Source organism: Alexandromys fortis, unplaced genomic scaffold (assembly GCF_014885135.2).
Source record: "Alexandromys fortis isolate MF-2015 unplaced genomic scaffold, M_Fortis_MF-2015_v1.1 scaffold_23, whole genome shotgun sequence".
In the NCBI taxonomy this organism is placed as follows: Eukaryota; Metazoa; Chordata; class Mammalia; order Rodentia; family Cricetidae; genus Alexandromys; species Alexandromys fortis.
In genome coordinates this window covers 5,721,197-5,733,540 of record NW_026067907.1, presented here as the reverse complement: position 1 = coordinate 5,733,540, position 12,344 = coordinate 5,721,197, and the positions used below count along the sequence as shown (strand labels likewise).

Below are 12,344 nucleotides of genomic sequence, written 5' to 3'. Positions count from 1 at the left end.
CTTCCCATAGCCTCGGGGAAGGGAGTTGAGACTGGGCCAAAGGATCCAGGGCATCTCAAGTAGACTGGAAAGTACAGTAAGATTTAGAAAAGCAATGAGAAGCGTTTTAGCAGCAAAGAAATGGTTAATGTTTAAGGTGACAGATGCACTTGTCCTGATTCTAACATGAATCAAAACATTATATGATAATCTATAAGTATCTGTAAGTTTTATGTGTCAATTAAAATTTTTAATTTAAAACGTAAAAAGCACTGGTAATGATGTGGTTCCTGAGCAGGGTGGGAGTTGGATGGGGGTTTTTTGGATAGTATTTTACCTCAAAACTTGAGCGCATATTTATCCATAATCTTCTCTATGAATAAGTCCTTAAAAGATGAAAACTGGAGATAGAGAAAGCCCATTTATTTTTATAAAGTACAATGAAAAACATACAGTGAAATTCATTATTTTGTATATTAACTTAAAAATTAAACTATAAGAGATCTTAAAAATCTGTTTGAAGGGCTAGAGAGATGGCACAGCGGTTCAGGGCACTTACTGCTCTCTTAGAGGACCAGAGTTCAGTCCCCAGCACCCACACCACAAGCCTCAAACACACTCCCTCAACCCTTCACTGCAGCGCCAGAGGATCCAACGCCCGCTTCCCACCTCCTTGGGCATCTGCACTTCAGTGAAAATTCCCACACACAGACACAAATTACATATGCAATTAAAACTCAAGTAAAAAGTGTTTTGAAAAATATATTTGAGAACGTGTTGTGTATAGCACCTATAATCCCAGCACCTGGGAAGCAGAGGCAGGAGGATTTCCAGTTCTAGACCAGCATGTGCCACACTATAAGATTTGGACTCAAATTTAACAAAATATTTGAAGTGGGGTCAGTCTTTTACATTTAAGGAACAACTAAAAAGGAACCTAAGAGGGTTCCTAGCCCTTACCTGAGCAACTGAAGAAACGGACATTTTATTAGACCCCATATCCTAGATGCAACTAACTTTAAAGTATCTACGCGAACAGTTCTGGATTTGCTATCAAGCCCAGCCAAAGGAGAACAGCATACTTCCTTGAAATCCTTCATTTAAATTCTATTGCTAAGGCATAATAACTCTGTCATGAATAAATCATGTACAAGATTATACTGCAGAAAAGAAAAATCTCCAGGATATGCAGATATGGTCCATTAAATAATTAAGCATCACAACCCTATTTTAGGAGCCTACATGAATCTCTTCTCCGTAACAGTATCACTTCCCACCCAGACAGACGGCAACAAAACACGGGTGGCTGGGGCTGGAGAGACGGCTGAGCCGTTAAGAGCATGCACTAATCCTGCAGAGAATCCAAGTTTGGGTCCCAGCACCCATATCAGGCAGCTCACAACTGCCTGTAAGTCCAGCTCCAGGGGGATCCAATGCTTCTGACCTACACTTGTGTGCAACAGCCCACACATGTGTGCACACACACATATAGATATCAGAGTGTTTTCTTTTTGTTTTGCCTACAACATATAGGGCAGAAATAAAGAAATACTAGAAAGCAGTCTAAGCCAATGAACATCCTGATTCTATGACTAGCTTCCTAAGCCAATAAGAAAACCTCTCTGGCTTCAGTGGACACATTTGAAAAAAGGGTGCTGCTTGATTCTGAATTCAGAAGACTTACGTCAAATAGAGTTGTTAAAAGTGTCAAACATAGCTGTTAAAAGAATTTTATAATCCATTATTAATTATACATTTTCTCTATTCATACAATCTCCTCAAGTACAAAAACTAAACCACAGAGAAGTTTTCCAATAGTTTTCCAGTCTATGATTAGTTAATTAAACACACATTTGCTGTGTGGGCTATGTAGCTACTGTGGTAGGGACCGGGTAATCCAGCACTGAACAGAACACACAGGACCCTCAGGGACCATGCATGTGGTGAGCACATACACAAAGAAGTGGGCATTTGTCATGTAGGAGATTATGGCCTATAATGAAGATTTAAAGTTACATAAGATTCCTGGGGAACCATTGTGATTCACATACATTCTTGCCCATCACTGTGTAGATAGGGAACGTTGCCTCATAATGTCCTGAGGGTTACTGCCGCCATTTCTCTCAGTCCCCTGGTATTTCTCAGAGCATAATGTAACCAGCATCTGGCCAGAAGAAGATATGACCTGTTGTAGATGTTTTCAGAGAAAGATACAAAACCAGATACACTCTATGTAGGAGGAGCTAGAGAAGATGGTCCTAAGAGCTGCATCTCCACTCTGTAATGAGCTAACCCATGCATGGCAGAGGCATTACTGAACTGCCAATCATTTACAGAAGGCAGCCTCAGCTACACCTTGATGTCAAATGCTCCCCAAAGGCCTATGAGTTAGAGGTTTGGTCTCTAGAGTAACACTGTTGTGAGGTGATGGAACCGTCAGGAGGCAGGGCTGAGGCAAGTCTTAGATAATTGGGGCATCCTCTCAGAAGGGGTTGTGGGTCTCCCTTCTCATCGTCTTTGCTTCTCAGTCATAAAGGGAGAGTTTTGTCCCACGATGTGTTGCCCACCACTGTCATTTAGAACACCTACCTGAGTTCTAAAAGAAATGGGTCTACCACACCATGGACCGGAGCCTCTAAAACCACAAGCCAAAATAAACTTTCTCTCTTCATGTCTTATCTCAGGCATTTTGCTATGATGGGGGAGCTTCCTAACACAAACTAGGAACCTATGTTACAGGGGTAATACCTTACAAGATAATAAAGATTATTCCACCTAGAACAACATCATTATTATAGGAAGTGACACTTTTATTTACCAAGACAGAATCCAAGTACCATTGCTAAGGCTGATTTAGATACCAATGGCTCTTCATTTAGTTCAGAGGAGGTTAGCTAAATTAACAAGTCAAGAAAAGATGGAAGAAGTAAGAGGAGAGGGTTCTGGAAGGAGTGGGCAGAGAAAGAAGAAAGAGAGAAAGAGGGGGCTACTTTTAGGATTTGTTTATTCAGTGTGTGTGTGTGTGTGTGTGTGTGTTTGTGTGTGTGCACATGCACGCCAAGCCATGTATTCTGGAGGACACAGCCACTTGCAGGAGCCAGTTCTCCCTAGCTATGTGGGTCACAGAGACCAAACACGGGTTGTCAAGTTTGACTGCAAGCACCTTTACTTGCTGGGCCATCACACTGGCCCCACACCGCTTTTTGAAACAAACGCCAATGGACTTCGAGCAAAGATTTTCAGAGTGTTCCCAAATTCTCACATTTGGACTCCAGCAATACCTGCAAGCTGTCACAAGGAGACACGTCATGTCTAGTCTCTAAGCAGGCCTCCCCTCACCTCAGATGAGAACCTGAAACACTCGGCTTCCCTCTCAGGTCCCTCTTTCTACCCCTGTGAGAAGTAACTATGAAATTCCGATATTTAGAAACAAAGGCTTTTCACTTCCAGATTTTTAGCCGTGACAGAACAGGCTGCATGTACGCATGTGTGCAAAATTCAGAGGCAAAGGAACTGACAGTGTTCACTGATCTTTTCAAACCCCATTCTGCGGCTGTGGGAATGACGGTACTTGGAGGAGACTCTCAGTAACTTCAAGGAGCAGGGAGACGTCTCGACAGTGCCGCCATCAGCGTCCCTTCCTTCCGTCTTAAATGGCAGCTATGAAACGCTGCCACTTCCACCAGCGCTGCATATGTTCAATAAAGGCAGATAGATAAGCAGCCCTGACTTGCTTGGAAAGAGCAAAGTTACAGCTGGTTGCTCTCGGTAGTTTCTTGGCTGGTCCACAGTTCTAAGACGAGAGCTCCCAGAATGGAGACAGAATCGGGGTGTGGATGGGACACCTCCTCGAGCACCCCTGCAGGCCGCCCACTCTGCAGGGGTGAGATCCAGGACACTGCTGACATGGGCTCCAGGGACTTTTATAAAGGTCGCTGCTCTCATAAGGGACTGCACGGCACCACAGTTTCTCCGTGCTAAATAACACTATCTCAAGACTCCCGCTTATTAACCCACATGCATCCTTCCTCAAGGCTCTCAAGGAGTAGGTGGCTTCCTTGGGAGGTTTAATGTAACAATACATACCATGTAGTCTGCGTTGCTCCACACCAGACACCATCCTGAGAATACTGTCCCCTTGAATACTAACACGTAAGGCTAGATATTACAAATCGCACTTTGTAGATTTTGGAAGTTGAGGTGTGCTAACTGGCTTTCATTTTCAACCTGACATAGCCTGGAGTCTGTTGCTATGATAAAAACACTCTAACCCAGTGGTTCTCAACCTTCCTCATGCTGCGACCCTTTAATACAGTTCCTCTTATTGTGGTGACCCTCGACCATAAAATTATTTGAGTTGCTACTTCTTAACTGTAATTTTCCTACTATTATAAATCGTAGTGTAAATAGCTATATTTTCCAATGGTATTTGGGGAGTCGAGAACCACTGCAAAAGCTCCTTAGGGAGGAAAGGGTTTACTTCAGCTTACACTTCCGGATGACAGTCCATCACTCGGGGAAGTCAAAGCAGGAACTGATGCAGAAACCATGGAAGGATGCTGCTTGCTGGCTCACTCAAACTTTCTGTTATATACCTCAGCTGTACTTACTTGCCTGAGGGATGGGGCCACCCACAGTGGGCTGGGCCCTCCCACATTGATCATTAATCAAGACACTATTTCAGAGTCAACGCCACAAGTCAATGTGATCTGGGCAATCCCTCAGTTGAGGTTTCCTTTTCTCGGGTGATACATGGTAGTGTCAATTTGATAAATAATAATGATAATAATAATAATAATACCCTAACCAACACAAAGTTTATTTTAAAATGACCACTTAATTGAGGGTCATACTGCTGGCAAGAAATTTATGATCTGCACTTCTGAAACTTCTGCCTCTAACCAGATTCCACGCTTTGCAGAAAACAGGATGGGTGTGACGCTAAGGAGAGTCGGATTTGTGCTCAGCAGCCTTCCCACAGCTAGTGTTGTGACTGCTTTCTCCCTCTCTCCTGTGGGAACAGCCCTCTCTCCTCTGCCATTCTCCGGGGGCTGAAGTCACCACCAGTACCCGTCGCTGAGCTCTGGTGAGTTCACTTCTCTGGACTTCACTTCCTCACCCATCCGTTCCAGGTTGGGAAGGAGGAGGGCACCAGTGGGAGGTGGTGGGAGATTGGGCCTCATCGTAGGAAGGAGGTGGGGGGGGGCCCATTTCTTTCTGTCTCCTAGCTGCCACAAAGTAAGCAGCCTTCCTTGAGCACATGGTCTTGCCGGCCGCCATGTTACCCTTCTCCTTGGGTGTAAAAGCCATGGGCCAAATGAACAGTGGCTGACTGACGTCTCTGACACCATGAGCCAAAAGCCACTGTCTTCCTCTCAGTTATTTTTCTAGGGTCTTTTACCACAATCATAAGCCGGACATAACGTTCACATGAAAAGCTACCAAGGCATGAAAGAAAACACTCAAAATAGGGAACCACAGAATATGTGTTCAATAGTAATTAAAGGATGACCGGGAAAAAGATGAGTGGGAACAGATAATATTGGCATTTCCTCTTGATCACATTTCCTGTGTGCGTGGCTAGCTGGTTTTTGAGTCTCTCGCAAATTAACTTGGTTAGAATAATTTGATTTCATTCCGTCTCTAGCAGTGATTAGAAACTTAAGACAACATCAGTGCCCATGAATGGAATGCAATGGCAACGCCTGATCAAACCATGACAGGCTGAGGTTTGCACAGACCTACGATTCTTCCCAACTGCAGCACAACACTAGGATGGGCCTCTTCCTTTCTTGAAGCTTCAGCTTGTCTAGTCGAAGCAAGCCTGGTGGTGGAGAGTAAGCATGCGCACACATATGCACCCCAACTCCCGTAGAGCTGACATAAAATGATGCTGCAAATAGGGTCGAATAAAAGCCCGGAGCCCACGGTTCTTCCTACAGCCCTCAGCTAGCAGAACATTGGCACAGCAGAGGGTCTTAACAAGCTGCAAGTGAGGACTTTGGGGAACTCTTGAAAAAAAGATACATACAGAGAGATCAAGAAGTGAAAATGAATATATGATGATTTGGTTAGAAGCTACATTTGAACAGGAAAATAGAAGATAGAGCATAATAACTCAGGGGGGGTCCCTCAGCACACAGTGAAGGTTTGGATGCACATCAAAAGGGGTTAGTTACCAGCCTGCGTGCAGCACACTCCCAGCTGAAGCTCTGGGACTCCCACACGAAGATTATCTAATTGTCTCCACTCTTAGTGCCCCCAAAAAGAGTTAAAATGCCAATGCGAGTCTACCGGAAGCATTTTATGACAATAGAGGCATACTGAACACTCTCCAAATAAAGCCACCTGTAACTAAAGCCCCTGCAAAGGAGATGGCCTTTCTGTTAAACATGTGGCATCGTTACTACCATCCAGATGTAGAATACAAGCGCCCTAGGAGCCCCTACACCCCTTCCCCCAATTTCCACCGGTCCAGTCAGGAGGGACAAGAAGCTGGCTGACTGCGCACCCAAGAAAACAACCGGGGCTCCACAGAGTATGACTTCTTGGCATTGTATGCAAAGCTCTTATCCCTTCCCTCCAGCCCACAGGTTAGTCCACAGGTCCCCCCAACAGATGCCATCAGTTTAATCTCCAACACCCACAAAAGCTAACTGAAGAGACACCTAGGCATCCAAAATCAGAAATGGAGGCGGGGGCTGTAAAGGGGGGGAAAGGTGAAAGCTGGAGACGTCAAATTCAGAGCCTAGTACTTGTTAAAGACAAAACTAAACAAGCATAGTAGGTTTTAGATTACCCTAGACAGAAGAAGTGGAAAGGGATGGAAGCATTATCATGCCTATAATAGATGGGATGTGGACAATGCAAAGAAAATCTGTCCATAAACACAGCTCTTTCTGAAAGTTTGGGTAGAGGCTGGAACTTTTAGTGTGCATCGAATGGGGGAGGGATAACGCAATCAGAGCAATTGCTATTGATTTGGAGTATGGCTAAACTCTTTACTTAATGGCTACTAATGAATGAGACCTTTCTTCAGCTGGCAGAAGGATCTTGCTTACGCCCAATTTGATTTTCCTAAAGACTCCCGTCCCCCCCTGCCCCCCCACCACCAGGATAAAGTCCCAAAGGGTTCTTTCTGGAATCAGGAGGGGCCATGAAGTGCCTCGTTTTCCTCTCCAGGCCTCACATCTCCCACCTGTTTCCGAATGATCTGTTGTGGGTATTTTCTACGGGAACTTCTTTGAAATTAAGAGGGAAAACGCTCAGCTCTCAGTAAGTGAGGGGCTGGTGATCAGGGGCACAAGAAGAACGAAAAATGAAATTACCGCAGGACACTTCCGGTAACCCACATTTTCAACCTGAAATAACGGAGATTCCTCATTATTCTGCAAACTGACTACAAGATTTAGCCAACTAGGCTTAAGAAGATGCCTTGCACTTCCTTAGCGGCGGAGGGGAGCGTGGGGGGAGATAAGTTTGCCCCCCCCATCTAAGAAATTCCCACACCCCTCCCCCAGGAGGCTGCACCTGGGCTGATGTGCTAGTTCCAAACTCAGAGCAGTGAACCCACCTGCCTGGTTCTACCCAATCCTCAGGAGCCTGTGACCTGGCACAGCTTACACGTGCCCCAACTCCCCTCTTCCTTACTCCCAGGATCCCTGCCCATCAAGGCGTTATTTCGGGGGGAGAAGGGGCTGAAAATCAAACAGTCCCTTAAAGGGAAAACAGGGAGAGCGGGTTGGCATTATATAACAATATACACCAGAAAACGAAAGTCGCCAAAGTAGAGGCAGGGGAAGGCGAGGGGAGCAGGGCATCTGGAAGCCACCACTTACTCGAAGGCGAAGAAGAGCCCACTAGTGACCAGGATGAGAATGAGCGTCAGGTAGAAGACGCCCGTCTGCCGGGCCATCATAATCCTCCCGTTGCAAAAGAACTTGTTTCTCCCCGGGAACACCTCCCATTTCCTCCGGGCCGCGATTTTCTTCTTCTTGTGGGGCGACTCCATCGGGGAGGAGCTGTGGGTGCTGATCTGACTGTACTCGCAGTCTTTCATGGGCCCGCCGCCGCCGGGAGGCATCCACGAGGGCAGCCGGCTGGGGGCGCACACCCCCAGAAGCCCCCCGGCCGTGCGGGTCCCGCCGAGCCACGGCCGCCGCCGGCCACCCGGCCGGCCCCCGAGGCGCGGCGCTGTGACCCCTAAACGGGCTCCCGGCTCGGCGACAACTTTGCCGAGGACACCCAGGTTAACCCCTTGGGGAGCCCAGCTGTCATAGCAGAATCCGCTTTCCGGAGGTACGATGCTAGTCCTCAGCCCGCGGCAGCGGTTCTCCGTGGCTTCCAGCCCGTGGGTCGGGGCTATAGGACCCCGTGGGGGCGCGGGGGACCGTTCAGCACACCCCCAAATCGCGGTGCGCCTGGCCCAGCCGCCAGCAAGCTCCCGGCTGCGCCTTTGCTCCGGCCCGCGGATCCACGATCGCCGCGCCCAGAGGGGACACTAGGCTGCAGACTCCACGCCGGCTCCCTCCAGAGCCACTTCTGCGCCTCGGCCAGGTGGCTTCTACTTCTTCCCGGTGGCGGATCCTCCCAGAGGAGAGCGCTGCAAACTGGGAGGCAGCTCGCGGCACCGGCAACCCCTCCCAGGGGTGGGGACAGCCACGCGCGTTATTCTGTCAGGAGCTGTTCGTTAAGAGCCGGGCGCTGCCCGCACGGCGACCCCGCGTCCACAAGCCGAGCAGCCGCGCCGTGTCCGCCGCCCTTTGCACGGGGCTCCCGGCAGAGGGTGGAGGCGGCGGCTCCCGGGGCTTCCTCGGTTCCTTCTGTCTGGAGGAGCCAGCCCTAGCTCGGCGAGGGCCGCCGGAGGGCCGCGGGGACACTGCCACAGACACTTGTTTGCAAGGCTCAGCCCCGGCGCGCGCGCGGCGCTCCGCTCCGAGCAGGTCCGCCTCCTCGCGGCCGGGTGGGCGGTGACGCCCGCGCCTCACAGCCGGGCTCCTCCTTCTGCTCCTCCTCTTCGCCAGCGAAGCCGGGGCACCGGCTCCCCGGGGTCCCTGCCCCAGTCCCCTCGGGCCAGAGAGCAGGGCTCGGGAACTGGGCCTGCCTGGCGCACCCAGAGGAAGACGCCTGGCTCCCGGTGACATTCTTCGCCCCAGGAGCGACCGGGTCGTTGCCCTCTGTACTGAGGCGCCATGCGCTCCCCGCGGACTTCGGTCCGCTACAGGCTTCTCCTCCGGACTATTCCAGGCAGCAGCTGCCGCCTCGGGACACGCGCATCCTCACGGCCACTCGCCAAGCCATTCTTGCAACTACCAGGGACCTGAGTACCCTCGGCGCGGAGACGTGACCTTCCCTGGCCTGCCCCCAACTCGTCCTCTTCCTTCCCAGCGCCACGCGTGGCCGAGCTGCTGGGGAAACTCTACTGAGCCCAGAAGAGGGGTTGGAATGCCTGATGACAGAGTGATGAGCAGCGGCCCAGACTTCGGGACCTCGAAGGGCAGGAGACAGAAGAGCGGTCTGTGTCCGCCCCAACAGCGACCAATTGGGTCCCTCCTTCGGATTAAAAGCCCTTTGTGACAGGCTTTGTTTGGCTCGCTGCCTCCCCCACTTCTCATCCTCTACTTTTGCCCCACTGATGCTCACAGTGTTCCCGTTTTTCTTCTGTCTCCTTTCCCCTGTGGAGCCCACACACAATAAAGGGACCGCACGTCTAGAGGATGCTTGGAGTGCGTTTCCCTCCACCCCAGCCTCACAGTCGGGTGGACCAGTGGTCTCAACCCGAGTTCCAGACGCCTACGCGCTTTTGCGCTCCTGGGCTTCGAGGCCGTGTGAGAGCGCTTACTGGGGTTGTGCACTAGGGTAACCAAGAGCAAAAAGGCACCAGGCAGCTACGCTCGATTTTCCGAGCCCTACTTTCTTTTCGGAGCCCGCTGGGATATGTAGTTCCTTCTCTCGCTGTCCAGCTCTGAGAGGAAACGTGACTTGGGGACCTGAAACTACAAGTCCCTGCATCCCCTGCGACGAAGGCGGGGGAGGCAAGGTACTGGACGTTCTGGTGCTCAGCGTTTGGAGAGCAACAAAGACAGCTTTGGGAAAGGTGCTTTCTCTGTGAGGGTGGGTACCTGCTCACTGCCCGCCTTTGCTAGGCAATCCTCACCACAATCCTGCGATGCACTATTGTACCCAGCTCAGAGAAACTGCTTGCCCAACACTACAAAGCTGTCCAGCGACAGAAATGGCATTGGACCCAGAGCTCAGTTTTTCCCTCACAAAGAGCGCCTCAGTGCTACCCCGAAGCGGAAAAGAGCGCGACCAGATGGGAAGTGGTGGGAATAGGAGTGGTACTAAGATAGGTCGTGGTGTCACAAGAAGTTAAAAACAAGTGCGATTCTTAGGGGCTGGATAGGGCTTTTTCTTTGTTTAGTGAGTGGATGGGTGTGCTTTCTGAAACAAGTTCTCTCTCCTGTAGCATAGGCAGGTCTCCGAGTCCCGATTCTCTGCTTCAACCTTTTGCATACTGAGATTAGAGATATGTTCCACCAAATCCAGCAAAGGATCTTAAATGGACATTTGGGATTAGCCTTGAATTGTTTGAGATATTTATGACAGAAAATAAACACACTACAGAGGCAACTAAGTGCTTGCTAGCTATGCTATTAAAAAAAAAAAACCTGGCATTTGAAGTAAAAGCTTGTGTTCTTTCTACCCTTTAACTGACTGTTGTATCTATTGTCTTGGTAATAGAAAACGCCCTCTCTAGGGGTTAGGAGTGCAACTTGGTGGTAGAATACATGCCCACTCTTATTCTCAACTAAACTGGATTTTTTTTTATTATTTCTTTCTTTCTTTCTTTCTTTTGGCATATGGCGCTGTTGAAAAGTTCACCCTCTAGGGATGTGTGCTAAAAGTATTTGTGAGCAAGATGACAGAAAGATTAGAATGTGCTTTTAGACACTCCAGCGCCTCCACCTCCCCCACACAAGGAGCCAGAAGGAACAACTCTGGGAACTCTGGGAAAGTGGCGACATGCGATGTAACTGTGTTTCATTAGCCATTGCTGACTGTCACAAACCGGGGGCCTTGACCACAAGTGTACCCTGCAGCCTCTGTGGTTCAGGTATCCGAGTCGATAGTCTTCTGCCCACACCGTCAAGGTAGAGCCCAGGTTGTGCTCTCGTGACCTGGAGAAGAATTCGGGTTCCTAGCAGAATTCATTTTCATGCATGTGTAGGATGCCTCCAACTTCTTGCTGATTGAACCATGGAAACTGTCCCCAGCTCCCAGAGGGCATCTGCAGCTTCTAGAGGCTACCTGTAGTTTATTATCACCCTGGCGTTTCCCAGAATTCTTTAAGCCAACAAGGAAAGTCTGCCAGCAAGCAGGCTCTATATAAGAGTCAAATGTTCAGGTTCCCTTAGCCAGAAAGCAAATCACAGGTTGCAAGGGAAGGGAACACTCAGGAGGGTGGACGCTAGGGTAATTCTGTCCACCAGAGTATGTAAGAGGGTCAGTCCACTCTTATTCATCATGTGTGCTTATCTTTATATTTGCCATTTCCATATAAAAGGATGGAATCATTTGTCTTAAAATTATGGCTGGGGAAGGGGGTGGAAAGATGACTCAGCGCTTGAGAGCCCTTGCTGCCCGTCTGTTAACTGTACAGTTTTATCATCCACCTCAAGTAAAGCTACCAAGCTGTCAGCATCTTGGCACTTCCTTCCTTGCATTGTTGGTGGTGTCTTGGATGCCAGTGGTCTTTCTCTGTTCTCGGCTGACTTGGTGGACTCTCTAGCAACAAAATCAGAGGTTTCTTTCATCTGAGTGGCTCAAAGCATTTCACACCCTCCTCGTGGGTTCTCAGGATACCTTGAAGCAGCCAACATGGGAGAAGGCCCTGTTCAGTGCACAAAGCAGCATGTTGGGGTTCCAGGAGACCTGGTGATTTCCTGTGTGCATCTCTCCGGGCTGGCATGGATGTGCACTCAGGGTGGTCAGGTACCTAAGACAAAGAGAGAGGCCTAGGAGAACGCTGGAGAATTTTTATCTAAACACAAGACCTTTCATTCTGAATAGAATTCTGGAGAAAATTAGACTCCTAATTCTTTCCAGCACAGAGATTCTGCTCACAATTGTGAAATGCTCAGCGTATCTAGAGACATTTAGTATCAAAAGGCAAAACGTTTAAAGTTGATACACTCAGCATGTCACAGAAACAAAACACCTTAAGGCAGGAACTTTTTTTTTGTCTATATAGATTTTTTTGGATTTTTAAAATTTATTTATTTATTAATTAATTAATTAAAGATTTCTGTCTCTTCCCCACCGCCGCCTCCCCTTTCCCTCCCCCTCCCCCAATCAAGTCCTCC

General features: G+C 48.9%; 1 protein-coding gene across 3 annotated transcripts in view; it reads right to left on the bottom strand.

The window, feature by feature from the left end:
* Zdhhc14 (zinc finger DHHC-type palmitoyltransferase 14) overlaps nucleotides 1-8,886 on the bottom strand; it is a 241,761-nt gene extending 232,875 nt beyond the window's left edge. The window contains exon 1 of one of the 3 annotated variants that reach the window (XM_050135738.1): nucleotides 7,818-8,886. In XM_050135738.1, the coding sequence (XP_049991695.1) occupies nucleotides 7,818-8,062 (245 nt within the window). In that variant the 5' untranslated portion in view covers nucleotides 8,063-8,886. The remainder of the gene's footprint in view (nucleotides 1-7,817) is intronic. The other 2 variants (XM_050135736.1, XM_050135737.1) reach the window with 2 other exon arrangements.
* Between the last annotated feature and the right edge of the window lie 3,458 nt (nucleotides 8,887-12,344).